We start from the raw sequence: 23,171 nt of genomic DNA on the forward strand, positions 1-23,171 counted from the left end.
CTGCAGCATTTGGACTGTGTTATATTGGATGATGGAGGATTCCTGTTGATATCAAATCAGGATGAATATATTGGAAAGGTAAATACCATTATCCTTCCGCTCAACCTTACTTGCTTTAAATCCTTTGAATGCTGGATTTTTTGCTGTACATTAAAGATGATAAATATATTTTTATTATCAGTCGTTCGCAGGAATTCTGTTATCTGATAGAATAAAGGTGTATATAAACACTAACAACCACCCTGAAGTTTCTAGACACCAAGCACTGGTTTCCTGGTCATTGTGGGTTTAAATCCTAGCATTGACCATCATGAAATTCTCCTGTTGAATAGTGAAAGGTCTGCTGTCAATTGGGCCACCTTGCTAGGGTTCAGTATGTAAAGGAGGAGATAAAACCAAGGCTATCCTCATTTCTCCTAAAATGTGCTAAAACATTGCCCATTGTTTTCGCAAGGTCCTGCCCTCCTGCTATACAATAATTTTAATAATAATAACTCTTGCATTGGTATAGAAACGTATTACTGCAGATCATACATAATAAAATAATACATAGCAACTGGCATAGACTATTTGGGTCAAGTGGCCTGATTATGTGCTGTGTCACTCTATGATATCTAGTGATAGTTGACTTGAAGGCCACCATAGCAAAACTGTGTGAGGCAGCAGCGAACGACTCAAACTGGATATCAGGCTACGTTATCAAATCAGTGTTGAGATTCCCACACCCCCACTACCCCCCAAAATATCGTGCAATGCATGGTCTGGAATGGGAAATACTTTCATTTATTTCCCATTATTGTTTCAGATTGGCAAGTTCTTTGGCGAGATCGACCCCAGTCTGATGAGACGCCTTCTGAATGCATCTTTATACTCCTTCAGTAAATCCTATGATTACCAATCGGTGTGTGATCCAGAGTCTGAGACCAAAGCGGGGGCTGGACTTCGCTCTGTCTATGTTGTAAGTGTCTTGAAGTCATCCATGTCATTTGTAATGTAGAAACTGATTGACACAAACTACTGCCATTTGGAATCGCTTGTGTTGCTTGCTAACCTTGTTTGTGGTCGGCCAAAATCCTAACAAAATATCTTGCAGAATATGCCTCTCAGGAACAATGTGACCCACTATACTGTGGAATGAAGCTCACAAGTCTCTACATGTGACCTTCTACCCATTAAGCTTTTTTTCAATCACGCTAAGGTGACCCATTGCCAAGTAGAAGCTAAGTACTTACCTTTTGGATGAGAGAAAAATAATATATGACCAAAGGTCTACTGCTACCGTCTAATTGAATAGTTCTCCTTTGTTGAAGTCCTTTCACTTGCTACATATAATGAGGAATACCTTCTTACAGCATTCCCTTCCTTTTGTTAGAAGACCAGAAAATGAAAGGAAATGGCATTGAGTTTCACATCTGTCAATAGCTGGACAGTACTTGGATAGCAGGGCTGCTGAGGGTTACAGATAGAGGGACTGAGAGTAGCAAATGGTTTTGGGACATATATATGCAGGGTCAAATGAATACAAATCTTTAACAGACTTAGTTTCACCCCTTTAGAGGTCCATATGCTTGCATGTCTGTTTAGCTTGCAGGAACAGCAACACATTTATATAGCGTCCTTCACACAGGGTAGCTTCTCAGTGCACTGCACAATGATGAGGTTAGATGTCTAGTGAAGGAAAAGTGGAAGGGGAGTTGACCATATGGAAGATCGAAAGATAAGGCTTAAGGCTGGATTTTAAAAAAAAGAGTGGGGTGAGGCAGAGCGATTGAGTTAAGGAGTTCCAGAGGTTATGGATATAGTGACTGAAGGCACAGCCATCAAAGATGCATCAGAATTTATTTTATACAGGGGATGAGAAGGATGCCTCAGATACTTCCTAGAGCTGCCTGCAGGCACTAGCTTGGGGGCAGCTTGAGGTGAATTTTGAATGCAAGGAGGATAAGGCAGAGGGACTCCGGGATGGTGTTCGAGAAGCTCATTCACTAATGGTGGTGTGGGGGTGGGGGGGGGGTCTGTTCAGGTGGGGGACAGGAATCCAGCTGGCGCTTGCTAAGCAGAGCGACGCAGCCAAGGTATTCAATTTGTTTCAAGCATTTTGTAGTGAGGAATGTCTGAGAGTTTTTATTTTTTGAATTTACCTCATCCAAATCTCATTCTGAAGCCCCTGAAGTTCACTGTCACCTTCTGCCATTAGCTATCAGAATTGAACATTTGCCCAATTGGGATTTTTGTGATTTAGTCCACCTTCGATAACGTAGTATAGTCCGGTTAAATGCTGATGGTATTCATGAAACACACACTCTATTTAAAATGGAGAGTTTGTTAAAATTCCATATTTCCCTTTCATTTCAATACCAGCATGTGGGCGTAATGTTTTTTTCTGAACTCAAATTACTTGCCAAGTGTTTGTCGAAATATGTTGAGGTTTGGAAAGACTTTCTGGCCTAGTCAGTAACTGTTTAAAACTGAATGGTTAAATACTTTGTTGCCTAACACTCATAAGCTCTTTGAGTTGTTCCAGCGAGTCCTTTAATTGTAGAGGTAACATTTTCCAGATTGTGTTTCCACTGTTCTGTACTTTGTTTCAACCATCTGTCATGGATAAGTGCAGATATTAATAGAAAACTCGATTGAAGGTAAGACTTGAACTATTGTAGCTGAACTGCCTCACTGTTGACTCAATTAGGAGTTGGCTCCCTCTCGTATCAGAATACTGAACCTTATTATACAAACAACTGTGATCTTTGCTACCTTAAACTAAGTTAAGTGTCTCTAGTACAACTGAGATACATGTACCAATCTCCATATGCGTTTATACAAACTCTTTTTGAGATGGACATCTTTTCAAACTCAAAACAAAACATGTTTGAGAATTTGTGGAACTCTGAGTTGGTGTAGTAGGTTCACGTTGTGGAGACTATTGAGTTATTTTTTCCTGATTGTTTTTTGGTGTGAGTTTTAGTTCAGCTGAACACTGGGGATTCGATCCGAGTTCAGCCAAACCTCAAGAAACGTAACTTTTCTTTGTTTCAAAACAGGGCACACACTCAAAAGGAAGGCTCTGTGAAAGCAAACAGTGGGAGATTTCCCCCCAAGGAACAAAAACACAGTTTGTTCATAATTAATACATTGCTGCTGTCTCGATACTATACACTGGTCCTAAACAGAAGTGATGCTACTGGAGCAAAGCCCAGATTGGGGCAGTGAACACCAGCCAAGCATCATGCAGTACATTCACAATGCCAGCTATTAATACATCACAACATAATTCTTTATGAGTCTCTTACAGAGATTCTTCACCCCCTATGTTAGAATTTACACTTCTACCCTTCACCACCTACAAACAGAAGCCACATACCTAACTGCAATTGTGTCAATGGTTTGACAATTGAATGGTGATGATGTGCTTACATGCTGGATGCCTCTATTTATTCTGGCCGTAGCTGCTGATCTGGGTCAGTGTAACATCTTTAAAATAACAGTCCATTCACTAATTCCTGCATTCAGCACTGGCCTCAATATCACCCAGTTAATTGGACTCCATTTTTAGGATAGGAAGGTTTTGGGTCTGAATCTCATTGAGTCCACTAATCTCTTCACCCAATGTCCCGTGTCAATTTTGTTTTCTTATTTGCAGAAGCCACGGGACTAAAATGGGGTGTAGGGTCTCTCTTGGGCTGGGTCTCCTTGTCTCTGAAGAGAACTGGTTGGCAACGCCAGTGGTGTCTTCAATGATGTAAGGTAGACTCAGAAGTGTAGACATGTCCTGATTCTTGCGAGCCCAAATCCTAACGGGTAGTGTGGGCAATGCCATGATACGTAGCTACTTATACAATTCTGAATTAATAATATTTGTCTTTAATTTATTTTTAGCCCAGCATAGCCGATATTTTGAATATAGGTTGGTGGGCATCCACTGCAGCATGGTAAGTGACAATTAAGGATGATTTTAATGTCCTCATGTTACAAGACATTCTTTATTAACTGAGTGACCTAAGTACACCTGTTTAGACACTACTGTATATCTTCATCAAAGCACATCTCCACATCAGATTGAGTAACCGTTCGAATGAATTGAAGCAGAAAGCCTTCAACTGCAGGGGTCCCTGTTTCACATTAGAAGCAAATCAGCCACACAAACAGGGATAACTTTACTCAATTTTATTAATGATATTAATCCTTGCATTTGATACAGCACCTTATCACATAGATTCATAGAATATAATGGAGGGGGGAATGAAATATTAAATGAAATATATAATAAGTTATATTTTAATCTTGAATCTAGAGCAGTTAATATTGCTGAGGAATTCTAACTCTAAGTCTTGTAGAAGAATGTTGGATTATACAAGATGGGAAAAGACCATTGCCATCTGAATGTAGAGTCCCATGTGTAATAATTATACACTCTCCATCTATTCCTTTGCCAATTGCCTCTTGAATTTGCTGACACAATCTCTGATTCCACTGCCTCCCTGTGTAATCCTTTCCACATATTCACCATTTTCTTGCTATGCATCACTCGTTATGAGGAGACATTTCCCTTTGACTGACCTCCGGGCAACAGCTCACACAAGACTTCTTCTTCTATTAGACCTTTCTTCCTCATCCAGTTCACTCACTAGGTCAGGAGAAATGACCTTCCCTAAGCAAGTAAAATAAATTCCCAATTGCTCTGATAATTTAGAGAAACAGACTTCTTTGGAGCCAGAGGTTATCGAGCCTCTTACAAAAAAATCGAAACTAAACTCCAGAGAAGTTGAAACATTATGGAAGAACCATAATAGAAATAATAATCCCAGCATTTGATATAAGACCATTCACGATTCTCAAAGCAAGATATACTGTCAAGTGAACTGACTGGGTATCTTGTGAGCTAACGGAAACGTCCCATAAACATCCTTATGAAGCAAGTGATCGAATTACAAAAAAAAAGACAATTAACGTTTAAAAGTGAATAAAGTAACAGGAATAGATGACTTCACAACAAGTCTTTGAATCCATTCAAAAGAATCAAATAAAGGAAACAAAAATGTGACCTCAGTGTAACATCTCTAACATATTTGTTTTGAAATGATTTTTTCAGACATGAAGCCTGCAGGTTATTTATATTTCGCATGCGTTTGCCTTCAGCTCTTAAATGCACAATTTTTTGCAGCTAATCTTGGAAGATTCTGTGATAATGATTTATTTCTGTGTTGACCTACAGGGCTCTAGTGCAGCAGGCATTTATCAGCCTTACCCTCCCACAAATTCTTGATGCAGGTAAGTGATGACAGTGCTTTGGTAGCAACGTTTTATTTCCCAGCCCCGCTTTAAATGAATTCTGATGCAACTGAGAAATATCAGCAGTGAAATAGTTTAAAGGACAAAGAAAATACAGTAAACGCTGGAAATACCCAACAGGTCTCTAGCAACATTTGACAGAAAGTTTAAAGTTTCAGACGTGACTCCTTTATTAGAATATTTCACACACTTAAATGTGGGGCGAGGCAGAATGCATCATTTGATGCAATAATTGTCACTTCAAGTATCATATTTTTTCACACCATTAATCTTTCATTCTCTTTCAGATTGCTGATCATAATAATAATCCTTGCATTTGACATAGTTCTTTTCACATCCCAAAGCACTGTGATGTGCTTTGTGATGTGAAATATCAAACACAAAGATTATATTACTAGAATGCAGTGTAAAGTGTAGTGACTGTGTATTCTGTAGACAAATATGGCAACCAATTTGGGCAGAGCAATGTCTCACAACCATAAAACGAATAATGATGATTTTATGATCTTATATTCTTAATTTTATCTGGGGGATTTGTTTGCTAGAAGCACTAGGAAAAACTCCCTTTTCTTTTCAAATAGTACCATGGAATCTTTAATGTCTACCTGGTTTAATGACTCATCGGAAGGACTGCACCATCTGATAATGCAGTGCTATCCCAGCACTGGATTGGAATGTGAGCCTGAACTGTTTGAGTTTAAAGTCCTATTGTGGAGCTTGAACCCACAAACTTCTGATTCAAAGTTCAGAGTGTTGCCAGCTGACTCAGGCTGACACACACTGAGACAACGCTGGTTGACTTGCTGATGATTTTCAACAAGTTCTGATATTTTGCATTCACAGTGTCAGCAGTCTTTCATTTATTAAAATAATACATCCCACAACTTCAACATGCTTTGAATTGAACAAAACATTTTTCGTGCTGGATCTACTTTGTGGCCTTTTTTATTTTATTTTAAAAATGGAGTTTCTTCATTGACGTTCCCAGCAGAGTTCTCATAGGTTAGTGTGACATATCTCCAGCTCCAAGAAGGAGTCTTGTTTTTGCGTGACCTGGATTCCTTATTAAGGAATCACTTTAAGAAAGACCACAAATTAGACTCCAGTTACTGTGTAGATTCAAAGCATGATGGGTTCGGAAACAAATTGTGTAAAACTTAATAACCTTCCACTTTCACTTTGCAGCCGATACAGACTCAGATGATTTCTCTGAACCTTTTGCGAAGTCCAGCTGTATCACGGAGCAGACTCAGTATTATTTTTATAATGATACTGACTCCTTCTCTGGGCTCGTGGACTGTGGCAACTGTTCAAGGTAGGTCTGTAATATAAAGCCTGCATTTTTGCGCCAGGTCAATGCTCTCTCTGGCTTGGGTGCATTTGAGCAGCTTTATTGAGAAAGTAAAAGTAGGATAGAGTATGCAGGAAGGTTGTCTGGAAAGTTAATGTTACTTTGGGGACTTCTAGTCTTCTGGTTCAAGGGTTTCCTAGCTGATTGTGTATGTGGGCCTCTGTGATCTATTATACTGTATACTATTATACTGAATACAAGACCTGATCTTGATTTAATTTAAGCATCTCAGGCCATTGAGCACAGCTCTATTTACTGAAATTGAAAATTTATTGAAATTTAACCTTTCTTGACTTGCTTTGAATTTTCTCCCTCATGAAGGTCGTGATCATAAGAACTCTTATGGGTAGAACGTCCGCTTGGGTCCAGATTTACTCTACTAACATTGCATTTCAGAGCATTCAGAATGTGTCAAATTCTTAAATACATTTCTGAAGGTGGTTCTCTGCAAGTTTCTTTTCAGAATTACAGAAAATAGGGTCTTATTCTACATTTGCCAAATTCTGCACACTCTGAAATGTTGGGTTAAACGTGGAATTTCTGCTACCCATTGAACTATTCGAGCTTCCCTTAGAGAATAATTTCAGAAGAAGATAATTGGCAAAATGAAAATAAGGGAGTTGAGGAGAAATGTATTTGCGCATCAAGTTGTTACGATCTGAAATGCACTTCCTGAAAGGGTGATGGAAGCAAATTTAATAACTTTCCAAAGGGAATTGGATATTTACTTTAAAAGAAAAAAAATTGCAAGGCTACGGGGAAAGAGTGGGGGATTGGGACTAATTGGATAGCTTTTTCAAAGATCCGGCACTGCACGATGGGCTGAATGACCTCCTTCTGTGCTGTAGGATTCAGTGATTCTATAAGATGTTCTTGCTGTTTAACCCTGTTTCCAAAAATAACACTGTGTGAAACTTGGTGTTCACAGCCATTAGTTTATAAAAGAGTCTTTTATGTTGTGCTTTATCAAAGGCGTTTTGGAAGTCTGGGTCCATTACGTCATACGAATTCTCACGGTCAGTTTGGACAAAAAGAGTCTCTTTGCCAGAAACTAATTCAGGTCCTTTTACAAGTTTTACACAAACAGTTTAAGGCACCAGAAACCTCTGATCAGTAAATCAATAAAAACCCATCTGCTAATTAGAATGGAGATACAATGCGAGCACCAGGCATTAGGAAACCAAATGACATTTAGATCAAAGAAGAACCAAGAATTTCTAAATGACATCACACCAACAGCGGAAAAGGGCAGCCGAGATATCTTAAGATATCAGTGTCTTGGTTTCTCAATGGTTGAAACGCCAACTTCCAACTCGGTAGTCCAGAGTTCAAGTCTTAGGGTGGCCCATTAATCAAAATTCATAGATTTCTGGTATGATTATTTTTCTATTCACTGCTAGCTTGCAACAAATGTTCCATCTTTGGGATGGGAGAACCTAACTCCTTATCTCTATGCTTTGTCTTGCCAATGGATTGTGCGAGGGCATGTCGTTCAGTGACGGAGAAAACTGCAGACAACAGAAGCAAATAGTACCTATTAGTGGTGATTGAAGCATGCTGGAAGACCATGAGGAAAAAAAGGATAGTAATGAATGAAAGTATATTCCCCTCCTCAAGAAAGGAAATAGATGGATATTGGCCTGAGAAAAATGTTCACAAATATTAGTGGAAAAATATATACAGTAAAGTACTCATGACTGTGATGCAGTGGCAATGATGTAGGGAAAAACACTAAAGAATCACCTTTAATTTGCCCTGCAATCATTGGGGTTTAATTTGCGCCATTTCTTAAGCAATTTGTTTTAATAAGTAATGTGTCAATATTGGATTTCTAAAATGGAATGAACTATTCAGTACATTTAATGCTTCAAGTATTGACAATTATTGTGTCATATTAAGAGATAGTCTAGTAAATACCATAGGGTTAGGTTCCAATGATTCTACAGAACAATGGGAATCAACCATCCCTCGGGCAATGCTTCATGTTTTGTGAGTTTGATAGAAGAGCTTTACGCAGCATGCTCGTGTTCAGTAAAACCAACTCAAACAGCAGCAGTGGCAGTTTGGCACGCTCACAAATCCTTTTGGAGATTGATGTTCTGCACTGACCTCTCACTAATGATGATGAATGGACGAGAGTTTTCCAAGCTTGTGAAGGAATTGCTGAAACTCATCATTTCCTGTAAAATTAGATCTGTTTGATACTCAGCCACAGCTACTTGCAACTTGAAAGATGCCATTTTGAGTTGAGTTTAATTGAGGAAGGCATAGTTTTACTGCCAACAAATAAAAACAGTCGACGCACCCAATTTATTTATTATTCTAATTGTATAACCAGGAAGTTGTCCAATTTGGCAGACAAGTAGAAAACATAAAATGCTTGTGTTAGAACAACAGGTTATTGTAACCACAACAATTGTTATGAGAGGAATAAGTGTGGTTAAAATGTTTCATGCATTTTATTTTGAAATGTTAAAAGCAAAATAAATACTTAATCCAAAGCATTTTGGTTTCAAATGAAGAGTAGCATGTAGCACATGGATACATGCACTGTCTTTACAAAATGATCCCCAGATTATGTGTTTTAAGTTTAATCTTTAGTCTTTATCTTTGATTATTCAAACTACTCTCTCAGGAGGCAGAGTCAATAACCATCCCTGGCCACTGCTGGTTTGATGACTTTATATGTTGTACATTAATTGATTTTCTTTGTGTGGCCTGGCTACAGTAACTTTGATTAATGGTGTGTTTGTTTTTTCAGGCTTTTCCACGCGCAAAAGCTCTCCGACACTAACTTGGTGTTCATATTAGTGGAGAGCAAGCCCACTTGTCAGTCCTGTGACTCAAAGTCTCTTCTGCAAGCAGAACAGAAATGTATCCTCTTCTGGGTTAATGCAGTACTTTAATGCAGTTAACTATTGAACACAGTAGTTTAATATGGCATTGTGAAAAGTGCCTTTAAATGATTGAAATGGTAACAATCAACATCTGAAATTGTTGCCTAGGCTCGGCATTGGAAAATATTGTGTGTGCATGTATGGTTTTCCATAGGCCAATGGGTTTTGTTGATCAGGAAAAAAAAATACAGATGCAATGGCGCCACCTCCCCACGATCTTCCTTCATTATCTTTTTGTCACGGCATTCACAAAATGTTGAGCCCAATCCAACCATCCCGGCCAACCAAGAAGTCTCAACTGAGCATTTCCCACCCTATTTGGGAGACTGCAAACTAGTGGCAGTGTGCTATACGGTCACAGTGGGAAAAATGGCAGTCTTTAGGCCCAGATAATAATAATCCTTCTTGCATTTGATATAGCACCTTATCACGTCTTCGAGACGTATCAAAGCACTTCACAGGATATACTGTAAAGTTAATTGATTGTATATTTTGTTGGCGAAACACGGCAGCCAATTGTGCACAGTAGTGTCCCTCAGTCGTGGATTGAGTGACCAAATTATTATTATTTATTTATATTTTTGGAAGGGATTATTACCCCAGGAAAATTGTTCCACCAATCAACTAACAACCAGGTTCCTACTTACTGCTAGGTGAACAGAGGCGTGTGGAGTAAGGAAACTTGCCCAACATTTCGCCCTGCCGGGAATCGAACCCATATCCTCTCGCTTGCGAGGCGAGTGCTCTAACCGCAAACTTACAGGACTCCAGATGCTAAATAAGCAAGAGATGAAGGTCAAAGGTGACCCAAAGGAGCTGAGAAGACTAGGGAACATATGGACATATGGCAGCTAAGAACGGATCAGGCTGCTTCCACTGGACCTTACAGCAATGGTGCAGACCTTAATGAGTGGTGATCTGCCAGGACACCGAGAAAGCCTTCAAGCTATATAATAAAATCACGTCTCATTTCTAACTAATCATTTCTGCATGGGTTCATTTCGGAAAAGACCGATGAAAATGTCTCTGTGGGAAATGTGTGTAATCCCGCTGCTGTCTCAAGCAATTTCCCTTTAACCACAGATTATATAAATCTGTAATTGGAAGTGATTGTGAAAGAAAATGCAGAGACACCAACTCAATTCATTTGCAGTCAATGAGCAATGAGAACCTAAACCAGTGTGGTATTGACTGCTGATGCCTGTAAAGGGCGTTATCATTGTCCTGCATTGTTGTTATTTTTGTTTCCTTAACCGCATTGTTGCAGCTGATGGACCTGATCCTTGTATTTTAGCTCAGCAACCTAGATACAGGAAAGGTCCTGAAGTGTGCTTTGATTCTGACGAAAACGTAAGTGTGCAGGGTTTGGGATGGAGAAGACAAATCATAAGAATAATAATGAGTGGTAAACACATTTCTTGGAGAGTTCCAATGTCAATTACCGATATGTCACAGCCCAGATGTGTCCAGATAATGGCGCTGTACACACGTGGTAGTGTCTTAGGTTCTTTATTTTGATAACATTATCATAACTCTTTTGCAATATTAACATAGAATTAATTGCAGCTTTTGGTATGCCTTTTTCTGAATACTTTACTTTCACGCATAAAGTCTAGTTCGTTGTGACTGGAGTTTCTCCATTCCCCCCGTTCTCTAACCTAGTTTCTCCCATTCTCATCTTTCAGTCAAGCTATGTGAATATTAAATATGGGATGGCTATATACATGAAGGTTAATTTCTATCTCAAAGTCAATGACAAGATATTTGTGTTACAAAATACAAGCAACTATGCAGCCTGAAACGCACTAGAGACTTTTTCAATAGTCATAGGACTTTGGCTTCCAATTAGTTTGGGAAGCAAAGTTTATTCAGAAGTTCACTGTCAGATGTTTGTGTAAGTAAATAATGTAAAATCACTACTGGCTTACAATAACTGTTGAAACTCTAGGGCGAGATATTCTGTCTATTGCTAAGTGTAGCGACTTTGCTGATCTGCATTTTTTTATTTTATTTCTCCGCTATAAGGAACTCTTTTTTAACAAAGGAAGTATTGATTATAGACTGTAACAGACAGCAAATACAAGGAGTTCAAGGCAATAATTTAGTTCTACATTTCTGGTATTTTTCAGAAATGTCTTGAACTCACTTAATACGTCATGGGGCTGTCATACAAATGCGTGTCAAGGTTTCAGGATATGAATTCTGTAGAACTGCAAGATGAAATGCTGTCTTGTACATCAATGCCAGCAATGGTTTATCCTTTATATCGTAGAATATAACACCACAAAAGGAGGCCATTCGGCCAATCATGTCTGTGCCAGCAATTTGGAAGAGCTACTCAATAAGTCCCACTACTCTTTCCCCATATAGATATGTATGTATTGCTCCCGATAAACACATAGGTACATTTAATAGTTCAAATATTCTGTGCATCCAAATTAACCACGCATTATTTACCGAATTAATAAATATTTTGGGATCCAGTCACATACAAATTTTGATTTATCCTGTATTCAAGATACCAACACCAATATCCACTATAAGTAAAGGAGAGTGGGTGTGTTCTTAACCTTGACACAAGCGTCATGTGGGCTGCCACAAGTCCTTTGCGTGAAAGTACAGTAGCACTCTTGCTCACAAGCTTTGTTGTCTTTGCTGATCGGTGTGTCAGTGTTGTGTTTTTTATTTGTAACAGTGGGTTTTTGTTGTTTTTTGTGATTGACAACTGTGACTTTCTGCTCTAGGTGGAGGCACTCACATCAACTCTGCTAACAGCCAACAAAATGCATGAACTCATCTTGTTTGTCTTTTTTTTGTGTTTCCTTTCTTTTCTCTTCTCACTACTTTGCCCGTTGTTAATAGGACGAGCCTATATGCACAGCAAGTCCTGCCTCTGCCGTGGTGTCAGCTCCTCTCTTCATTTTACTGCAAGTTTTGATGTGGTGCGGAGGGTCAGTTCCTTTCACTGGTTTTTGTGCTTTAATCTCCTTAACACGTAGGTGTGATATTAACACAGACATAACATTCCTCGTAACATCCCTCTGCGCAGTGCTTGTGGTCCAGACCAACACCTATGGGTTCAGTTCTGTCTGAAAACATTGTTTTAAAGCTGAATTTATACAAGGTGACAAAAAAGCCGTGAAACCATTACAATGTCCAATAAGTCTTAAATAAATTATGATTTTTTTTAGATAATAGGGTAGGTATCATGACTTTTTGGTCACCCTGTATTTGAGTTTCACTTTTTAAGTTATATTTAGCAGTTTGTTATAGTTCCCTTAGAACTGTTTGATTTTGATCCAATGACTAGTGTTTGCATAATGTTGCTGAATTATTTAATTCCTCCATCCAATGCCCTTTTCTTAATGGTTTACAGAAGGTGTTCAATAGTTAAACATGGTATACTGTAAATTTATCAATATAACTTGAATTATATTGTTTTCAGTTTACATATCAGTGAAGAAATTCCCTGAGGGGTAAGTGGTAGAGTGGTCCAAGATTTGCTTTTTACTTTGGGCTCAGACAGATGGACTGCAATCGCCTATTACAGTCCTACAAGTTTAGATGGTTCTAGTAAAATTACTGGAAAATAATTTCACTTTTTTTTCTCAAAAAATGACTTTGCAAACACTAATCATTTTAGTTTTCTGAGATAGCATATAGTACATTTGGCTAAATGTGTTCTCATTTGTTTTGGAAAGAACTTATTAACTGTTGGAAGTTGCTCAGATGAGTCATCTGGGCTGGACTGAGTGGTTTTGGAAGTTCCAGCTGGAAATTAAGGCCAGGACCATCAACGTATTTAAGAGGAAACTTGATCCATACATGGGAGAGTAGGAAATAAATGAGTAGAGGTTAGAGGATTAGTAGGGGTGGACGTGGAATATAAACACCAGTGTGGACTAGTTGGGCTGATTGGCCTGTTTCCGTGCTGTATCATTCTGTCATTCTACGATCATGGCCTTATTTAGAAAACAGGTTGTTGTTGCAATAGGAGGATGGTAGGGTAGGTGTTTGGACGGATGGAATTGAATCTCTTATGAAGGAAATAGATGCTCATTTTCATAAAACTCTTGCCAAATGCTTCCCTTCTGTTCTAAACCTCCTTGAATTTGTTTCAGTGTGATGGGAAAATAAAAATGTGGACTTCTCTCGCTATAAGCCTGTTGTGAGATAGATAGCGTACAGGCTCTGTACTTTTTTCATATAGTGATGCCATCTCTTGGCATTGCTATATCTTTCTCCCTGGACCTGTTTGGTGATGTCCAGTGAAATTTGTCAAAAGATTACCAGAACAGCAAACTCCATGTACATCCAAATTGGAAAAGGTTGAGCTTGATTCATGCTTCCTCCTGCTCATTGTATCATGTGTAGCAAAATACCACATTGCAGTTGACAGTAGCAAATGATGCCTCTGTTTCTTACTGAAACATCAACATTTTTACCCCAATGTTTGAGTCATAATCTGCAGGGTTCAAGGGTGGGAACTTCCTCCTCCTGCTAAATTTAGTGACTTTGTCATGGGAAATTCACGTATACACTCAGTGGCAAGAGGAATGTTACTCCTAGTTATCACACTGAATTCCTATGGAATTTTAAAGGGACAAACTTTTACTCAGAGAAGGATATAATTTACTTGGATTTTTAGAAGGTATTTGATAAAGTTTCCCAGTTGAGACTTTAAAGATGGGTAATGCCCAGGAATTTAATGCATTGATAACGTGCTTAAAACATTAGAAAGCAGAAGGTAATCATTAATGGAAGAAGCTCTGTCTGTGGGGGAGGAGGGAGAGGGAGCAAAGCCAACACACTTTTACAGGGTTCTGAGTTAATTACTACTCATACAATTTATAAATAACTTGAAGGAGAGCAAATACAGCATGTGACATTTATTGATGATTGCAAGGTATTGATTGGGCAGGCGAGTAATGTAAAGAGCTTTCTTAGGAGTGGCAAATGGACATTAATATGGGTAGATGTAAGGTAATACATATTTAAATAATATCAAACATGCAAAATGAACAGGTGCCTTTTAGCAGTGATAGAGAAGGAAAATGATTTGAATTGATTTTTGAAACTTGACTAATAATATTATTATACTAATAATATTATTATTATTAATAGCCTAAAGGCTTTTATACAAACTGTAGCTCAAATTGACTAATCATATACAAGGTTATATCTCAAAAGCGTTTAACTATAAATTGGTGATGTTAATCTAATCCAGTCTAGATCATTGAAGAAGGCACATTTGGAATTGTTTATTCACTTTGGGAAGTCTTAACTTCAAACATTTGTTGATGTATTGAAGAGAACTCAAAGAGTGACAGGGATGAATCCTGGACCAGGTACACTAACTTATGATGTAACATGAGGAGACTAACAGAGCAGAATTTATTGAGCGAAGAAGTGAACCAGGTCTTTAAAATTATAGGAGGCATCGATGATGCAGACCATCACAAAACTGGGAGAGATTAACAATGTTATTTAATAACAACAATAATAATAATATTTAACTTCCACATGTATTCGGATGATACCTAACTTTATCTCTCTGCCTCCACCCTCGATTCCAGGACAACTGCTGTCCTGACTCACTGTCTTCCTGGATGAGAGCTAATTTTCTCCAGTTGAAATTCAACAAGACAGAAGCTCTCCTGCTTAGCTCCTGTCAGCGCCTCCTTGTCTCACTATTCATGGATGCACTCTACACCTGACCGAGTCAGTACAGAACCTCAGTGTCTTGTACAACTCTCAACTGTCCTTTAAACCCCACATCCATGCCTTGACTGATTCAGCCTTTCCATATCTCCGCAACATTGCCCATTTCTGCCACTACCTCTCCCCTCAGGCCTCATCCATGCTTTTATCACATGCTAACTCTCTGCTCGGCAGACTTCCCAACTCTTCTCTCCACAAGCTGCAGATTATTCAGAACTCTGCAGCTTGTGTCCTCTCCTGCTCCAGTTTCTGCGAGCCTATCACCTCATTCTCGCCCAGCTCCACTGGCTTCCCATCCCCAGAGGATCAAGTTCAAGATTCTTGTCCTCACTTTTAAAGCCCTCCAAAGTCTTGCCCCCACCCTACCTCTGTGACCTTCCAAAATCTTACCAACCTGCCCTGTCCCTACGCTCTGCAGGTACAGTCCTGCTTTATATCACCATCCTGCCCACCCCACCATTAGCGAGCGGTAAGACCTTCACCCCCAACCTCTGGAGCTCCATCTCAGAGACCCTTCACCTCAGCCCTTCCCATGCCCCTTTCAAGGTCTGTGGCAAGACCTTCCTCTTTGACAATGCCTTCGGTCAACTTCCCACCCTCATCCCTCTTGGATCCAATCCCCAGCTCAGGTGCAAACCCTCGACTGACCCTCACCTTGGAACATCCTCCCGACATGAAAGGCACTATATAAATGCAATTCATTGTTGTTGTTATTGTGAGACTGAGGATTGGAATCTAAATCAATTCAAGCTTTTTATAAACTAATGCAGCAGGAACCTGCCTAGGAACTGCACTGAGGTTATTTAGGGGTAGAGCAGGAGAAATATGCTGTCTATGGAGGGAAGGACCAAAGTTTGAATAATAGAGATGTGGGAATCTATTAATGTTCTGGAGGTTTTGTTCAATTATCTTTGGGCATCAGTGAGTAGATTTTGTACCCAGGAGTTGGAATGAATGAGATGGAGACCACGATAGGGTAAGTTTTCATGTCTTGTGGAAGGAGCAGGTTTAATGGGCTGAACAGCCTTTTTTCATCCCATGGTTTCTTCTGTTTAATACTTGTGTGCCTCCCGACGTGAAAGGCGCTATACAAATGTAATCTTGTTGTTGTTGTGTGTACAGGAAGAACTTGTTTTTTCTGGGGGAATCCCATTCCCTTCGGCTTTCATCCCTCCCCACCCACCCCCACACACCTTGGCTGCCCAGGGCATTGAGACATCCTCCAACATGAAAGGCGTTATATAAATGTAAATTGTATTGCAAGGTAGAGTCAATGAAGACATTTCTTTTTGATGCAGTGGAGGTTGCAGTCTGTGCAAAACCTTGCTGAAAGTGCTGGCTTTCAATTGTACTGGGGCCCATTTAAATCGAGGTAATCTTACCCAGTTTCTCAAAAACACATACAAGTAAACGCAGATATACTGTGTAGGTTAATGGAAGAGAAAGCCTGAATGTGGCTGAATGTTGCCTGATCTTTAGGAGTCGATGGCATCCGCGGGACACGGTGCAGTGACTAACTTTGTCCTTTTCTTCCCTTTGACGGCAGGAGGATGATTCTGAATGTGGCGGTAGTTCTGGGCTGAGCTCCTCCTTATGGTCAATGATAGGCATCCAGCTTGTGCTGCTCTGGCTGTTCAGTAGTACCAGATCTTATCCATCATGACCACTGAGAACTGACATCCAACTCCGCCTTCTGGACCCACCACACTACACTCCTGAATTAAACCAGGGGTAACATTTTTCTTTCCCAGGCAGTAGAAGACTGGCCATGACCATATTCTACGGCATCACTGTGTGAACGATTCATCTTTGACTCTCCACATGAAGAACGGATAAGGTGCTCCATTGAAGAGTAAAAAAACAATTTTTTTTGAAGGAAAAAATTTCGTACACATTGGTAGCAAATTGGATTGTTGTGCTGAAAGCTGCCAGGCAACCTATGGGAATGCTAATGCATTAAGCAAAATCAAATGTTTTTTTTAAAAAAGTGGGGGGAAAAAAAGCCTAGATTTGTTGAATATTATCAGGTTTCAAACCTTTTACTTATTTAGCGAGTTAAGATGAAGAAGGGCTGTCTTTGTTCACGATTTACATTGACTGGCATTAATTTGAACATTTAGTTATGCCGAGCGGGCAGTATGCAGGCACTTCCGACGATCTCACTGGTGTAAGACATCGAGGTTCGAGCTGTATTCTATTGGATTCCAACAGGAAATAACGCATTTTGGGGGGGGGTTCGAAACCCTCCTTATTTTCATCAAGTAGTCTATTATTTTGAGGCCTAGGCTATGCCATTAGTTATTCTGTTACCAAAGGATGCCTGTTCCCCTCTTCATCCCCATCAAGCCATAGCTCTGCACTTGATGTCCTTCATGTTTTAAGAGGCGAGTACACCGCGATTGTTCTGCTCCCACACAGACAAAAAACAAAACAAATGCTAAAGCTTGTGAATGAAAAAAAAGCTGTCACTGTGGCGATTTTGGTTTTCTGAGGCTATTTTGCATGACGATGACGCTACTAATTTTCTGTTTTAATGTAGGAGTATAGTAAATGTGCAGGGCGACCGAGTGAACCAAATGTTGTTTGTGCGGAACCTAGATAATACGATGTAAAATAACTGTTTCACTATCGAATCTAAATATTGTCAGACACATCTCTTTGAAAACAAAACACAGTAAAAACAGACTGAAAGAACAGCTATCGGACACACATGTCCTCTGTGTATTACAGGATTACATTTTCGAATGGATGGAATGGGGAAGCAGAGCTCCAATACTAGCAGGGTAGCACAGTGCGATTCAGCGCAATGTCTGTAATATGTGAAAAAAAATGAAGGTAAAGGGAAATTCGCAAAATACTTTTAAGTGCAATATCGCATATTGGATGTTTGGCGAGTGGTTGATGATAAGGAATATAATGAAAGGTGTTTTTTTATATACAAAAAGGAGGAACATCTGGAATAAGAGTGATAGTCAAAGTTGAATCCATTTTTAATGGGTTCGAAAGGACATTATTTAACATGAGGCTGGGCATTCAATTAAGTTCAACGTGTGCAATTTGGGATTTTACGTCACAGTTAAGCTGCAATTTTGTTTACGAATAAATTGTGAAGTGACATTGTAAATCCAAGGCATTATGTAACAAACTGCAAAGTGATGTGCACTATTGTTGAATAATGTATTTTGGGAATGCGTAAATGTCTGGTCAAGCCTTGAGTATCTTGTTTGTGACATTCATCAATAGTGCACAGTCTTTCATTTCAGTTTTGCTGTGAAAATTAGTCTGTGATCTTGATGGTAAATGGATGTAAATCAAAAGTATTTGGGGAGAAAAAGAAACAATTTCTCTTAACATATTTCAGGAGAGGGAGAGAGAGAAGAGAAAAAAAATCTTGCCTTGAAAAAATTAAAATAACTTGTTTAACAAATTTAAACTGCAACAGTGAAAAAATAAACAAAGATAACAGCAACTTTCTGGCTGTTGTGCTCAACTATTTTCATTTAAAGACTGAACTGCACTATGATGAGTTTGCAAAAACACTTCAGTATTTTAAAAAGCAAATATTTTCAAGTGACCAGAGGTGAATGTGTGTGGAAACAGTATTCAAAATGTTTAGGGTGAGGTGACAGTCGTGTGGCTGAAACTTTTCCTTGCGTTGGATTTTCAGTAGATATATCAGCCATAGTTACGAGCTCAACACGTTCCACAATGTGGTCTCCTTTGACCTGCCCAACTCAGTTCCAGTAGCGCAACATTTCAATTGTCATATGTCATTGGCAGTGTGTCCGAGTCCCAGTCAAAAAGAAAGGTTTTGATAACTACACTGTGCACTGTTGAATAATGTTCAGCGAACATGTGCAACACTCAGTTCTACTTGTAATCCAACAGCAACTCCATCTTGGCGTTGTTCCATTCTGCTTCGGTGGAACGAGTGGTCGTGTAGCCGTTTAAGAACCATTCAGATACCAATATACATGCCAGTGACAAACAGCAATCCAGCCCAATACGTGTAATAACATGAATCTCCATGGGACTGCACATAATATTCCTTTAATTGTGGCCTCAACTATGCACCCCACTGAGAGAAACCTTGTGGAACAGCAGCTCTTGAATCTTGAATGTCCAGGCAGTATTACTTCTCGTTAGCTGGAGCCTTTAGTTAGAGTGTGACATTGTAGGATATCAGTTTCCAGGCACAGTACCAGTATAGCCCAAATGTGTTAAAATAAAAATGAAATCTCCCCCAGTTTTTAATAACTTCAAATGGCCTCTCACCACCATACTGCAGAAAGGATTAGTCGGCAAGTCACTCAAGCTGGCAATCCTCACGTGCTTTGCTTCACTCAAACACTGATTCTCTCTGTGACCCCAGTGGAGAAGCGTCTTGCTTCCACTTGGTACCCGACCCTTTCCTCCTCCTTATGAAAGGGTTAATACTAATGTCACCTCACAAACTGTGCACGCCTGTTTATATGTTGTCAAAGCATGGTTGGCTCTTATATTTTGGAGAGGTGGTTGCAGGCAGGATCTGCAAATAGGTGAAAGTGCCTGTGTGAAAATCTACACTATGGCTCGTGATACAAATTGTTATGCAAACCACGCAGCCTACAGCTGTAAGCTTCTGTAACATTTTTTAAGGCTAAAGTCAACATTTTTATCAATGGCGAAATGCAGTGGAATAATGACATTGTGCCCTGTCGATTAAACTTTATGTCACTGTGGCATTTTGTTTGCTTAAATTCCTGAAAACACACCCAAAATATTTTTCTGTTGTTTGGCACGAATATCGTTCACGCCACCGTATCATTTTAGGTCCGTGGTCTTGTATTTTCTGCTTTAAAACCATGCAGAAACTTCATACAAAATTGGATTCCTACCCATTTTCAGCAGCTTGCAGTGTGTTCCCTCAATGATGTCACCCTGAACACAAGCAGTTTGAAGGTACCCTAAACAAAGAATTAAACCAAAATTATTTTCAAAACTTCAAGAAGCAAACTGGTTACTTTTTTTTAATCAAAGCATTTTGATGTCGCCTTGTTCTAAGCATTTCACTTCCCGTAATTTTTTGGGTCTGTTCTTTGCCAAATTAAAATGGGAACGAAAATTGCATCCGTGTAGAAGAAGCAAAATATGGTCCTGAGTGATTTTCAAAGGGAGTGATGCACCTTAGGTTAAGGTCTCATTCATCTTTCACAGGAAGTAGTTTGTTTATTTATATATATATATATTGTTTATTTCCCTTCAAAAAAGAACCCAGATTTGCTAAAAACAATACAGAATTCAACCTTCAATTCACCTCCATCCATGTCAATTGGGAAGAGTTCTTCCACTTGTTGTCTAAGACTATTAATGATGGACCATAGGATAAAATATTAGATTGTGAACAGGTTTAAGAAGAGATTCCAAGAGAGTTTCGATTTTCGTTTTATCTTATTGCTGACTGGAAATTAGTTTGAAGAAGGATTGAGAAACATTTTGCTTCTTGTAGCTGTGGTTCTGCAAAGTTCAATCGAGTCTGAATCAATATGCCTGTCTCAGAACGAATATAGGGGATTCCTGGACACCTCTGTGCTCACTGGTCCAATTTGAAGATTGTGTGAGTTGCTCCAGACATTGTGTCATCAGTCTTTGGAGACAAACTGGTCACTTAGTTCAAATGTCAGATGGAATTGATATGTTTTGGGTGCAGCGATTCCTCGGTGGCTGCTTTTAAGTTGTAGGAACAAGAATGAAAGAATCTTCCCGTCCACAGAAGGTGTCATTTTTATAATTGGTTGAATCCTGAATGAGTTAGCCTCATCAATCTGTTTATGGTATAGTGGACACTTTTAAGCCATGTTTCTTGGAACACAGTCAACCAATCAACATGATTAATAGCTTGCTCATGATTCAATATCCTGCTGTATCCTCTAGACAGGTCAGTGGACATTTGTATAAAGCAGATTATGGATCAGTTTGATCCCAGGGCCCCTTCCACCCCAACACCTCCCCCACCCCGCAATACCTGTAGTAGACAGATAGTCAGGTAATCTGCCTTTTCCACACTTAAAGCAATACCTAATGCAGTTATTTAATTAACAGTGAAGACAGATGACAAGGAAACATGAGATTAGTGATGCAAAGGAGAGACTAATCCTACAGTGCATTGATGTCAGGCATATGGAGTTTTGATTCATTTTTCATGTTCCTGACAATGAATAATTAAATCAGGAAGTACTTCCTTTTTATCTCCATCTACACACATACACACATTTCACTCATGCAAAGAGGTCTTTGGAGACCATTAATATTAATCCTCAGTTGAACCCCAACCTTTAAATGAAATTGAAACTGAAACAACCTTAACTCTTCTCTCCATCTTTTAGACAATAACACTGACAGGTTGATAGATTCAAACTCGGATCTCCAAGGTGGAAAGCTGACAATTTATCCTTAAAAATTGTTTTTTGTTTTGTCCTCAAGCGATATGCAGAACAATGTACTCCTTGGATATAACTATCAAAAGATCAGCCACAGGATTTATAGTAAACAGTATTAAGAAGGCAGGACAACATGAGTCGGGAAAAAAAATACATGGACAATGTTCATTTGAATACTTGCTCAAAAAGCAACACGTATGATGAATTGAAAATGTCAGTCATTGCACCATTGCTGTTGCTGCCAAATGTAAATGGGCTGTTGGTGTTTTTAACACATTTTTGGCAAAAGCGGCTTTAGTTATTGAGCTCAGAGATCTCTATTGCTTGTACACTTTAGTGTCGATTTTTTTTTAAAAAAAGCTTAAGCTGGTAGATGAATTGGTGAAAAGCAATGCTGCCACTTGTGTGTATTTATATGAAGTTTCTAAAGCTTTTTTTTTCAGAATTGTCTAGCCCTGTAGCCTTACTGGGTTGCAAGTTGCAAAGCTGATTTACAGTGTGAATGAAGGCAATCTTGCTGTCATTGACCATAGTACAGAGTGTCTGGATCCTGCTTTAATGGATTGTTTTATTTATGGTCGCAGATGGTTCAGTGTGTACTCTTGCAGCAGATCCTCCCTGCACTACGCAGCAAGAGGGTCTCTCCCTTTTACTTGTGCTTTCTGAACGTTTTGTGGAACTTGAAAAGCCTGAAAGAAATTTTGTATAAATTTGTACAATACTGTTCAAAAAAAGTTTATAATCTTAGATATGTTGTGTTACTTTATTCTTGTGCAAATATATTCAGAATAAAAGTTTATCAGTTAATTCATTAAAATGTCTTTTGCCGAGTTTGTGAACGTTTGGAACTAAGGATCGCATGGATTTGGAAGTAAATCTTATCGTAAGGTATTAAAAACATCACAGTAATACCAACATAAGAGTCTCGGTTTCAAATTTGTTTTCTATAGAAATACAAACCTGAGCGAAAAATGTTGCATAAGAATGAGTGGGTAGAGCTGTAGGATATTAGATACAATATCGGGGATTGGGGTTGGCATTCAAGGTAACAACAGCACTTATATAGCATCCTCCATGAGCTTGACTCCGAGCCGGGGAAGGTGGTGGGGGGTGGAGTGGGGGAGATGACTGTAAGCAATGTCGAAGAGGAAGGTCTTCAGGATTGACTTGAAAAAGAGGAGAGAGGGGGCAGATGGAGGGATTGAGGGAGAGTGTTTCAAAGTTTTTGAGTGTATTGGCTGAATGCGCGACCTCCAATGGCGGAGCGGAGGCTGTGAGGGACAAGCAGGAGGCCGGTGCCAGTCGAGCAGAGGCGCTGAGTGGTGGATTGGGTAGTCGGAGAGGTAGGGAGATGCCAGGGAGTGAAGGGATTTGAACACGAGTGTGAGGATCATGAAGTCCATCCATTCGGTGATGAGGAGCCAATGGAGCCTGGGCCAGAACTGCTGAGGTGAAGGTACGGATTTTGGCCAGGTAAGTGCGCAGGCAGCAGAG

At 39.4% G+C, this 23,171-nt stretch overlaps 1 protein-coding gene across 5 annotated transcripts in view; it reads left to right on the forward strand.

Annotated features, from left to right (window-relative positions):
- Window positions 1-22,494, forward strand: part of LOC103177010 (voltage-dependent calcium channel subunit alpha-2/delta-1) — a 418,878-nt gene extending 396,384 nt beyond the window's left edge. For 4 of the 5 annotated variants that reach the window (XM_007890933.2, XM_007890935.2, XM_007890934.2 and 1 more), the window contains 8 exons: window positions 7-78; window positions 806-958; window positions 3,877-3,929; window positions 5,213-5,268; window positions 6,475-6,604; window positions 9,402-9,514; window positions 10,805-10,887; window positions 16,805-22,494. In XM_007890933.2, the coding sequence (XP_007889124.1) occupies window positions 7-78; window positions 806-958; window positions 3,877-3,929; window positions 5,213-5,268; window positions 6,475-6,604; window positions 9,402-9,514; window positions 10,805-10,887; window positions 16,805-16,921 (777 nt within the window). In that variant the 3' untranslated portion in view covers window positions 16,922-22,494. The remainder of the gene's footprint in view (window positions 1-6; window positions 79-805; window positions 959-3,876; window positions 3,930-5,212; window positions 5,269-6,474; window positions 6,605-9,401; window positions 9,515-10,804; window positions 10,888-16,804) is intronic. The other variant, XM_007890937.2, reaches the window with a different exon arrangement.
- Window positions 22,495-23,171: the final 677 nt, after the last annotated feature.

Source organism: Callorhinchus milii, unplaced genomic scaffold, assembly GCF_018977255.1.
Source record: "Callorhinchus milii isolate IMCB2004 unplaced genomic scaffold, IMCB_Cmil_1.0 Scaffold5, whole genome shotgun sequence".
In the NCBI taxonomy this organism is placed as follows: domain Eukaryota; kingdom Metazoa; phylum Chordata; class Chondrichthyes; order Chimaeriformes; family Callorhinchidae; genus Callorhinchus; species Callorhinchus milii.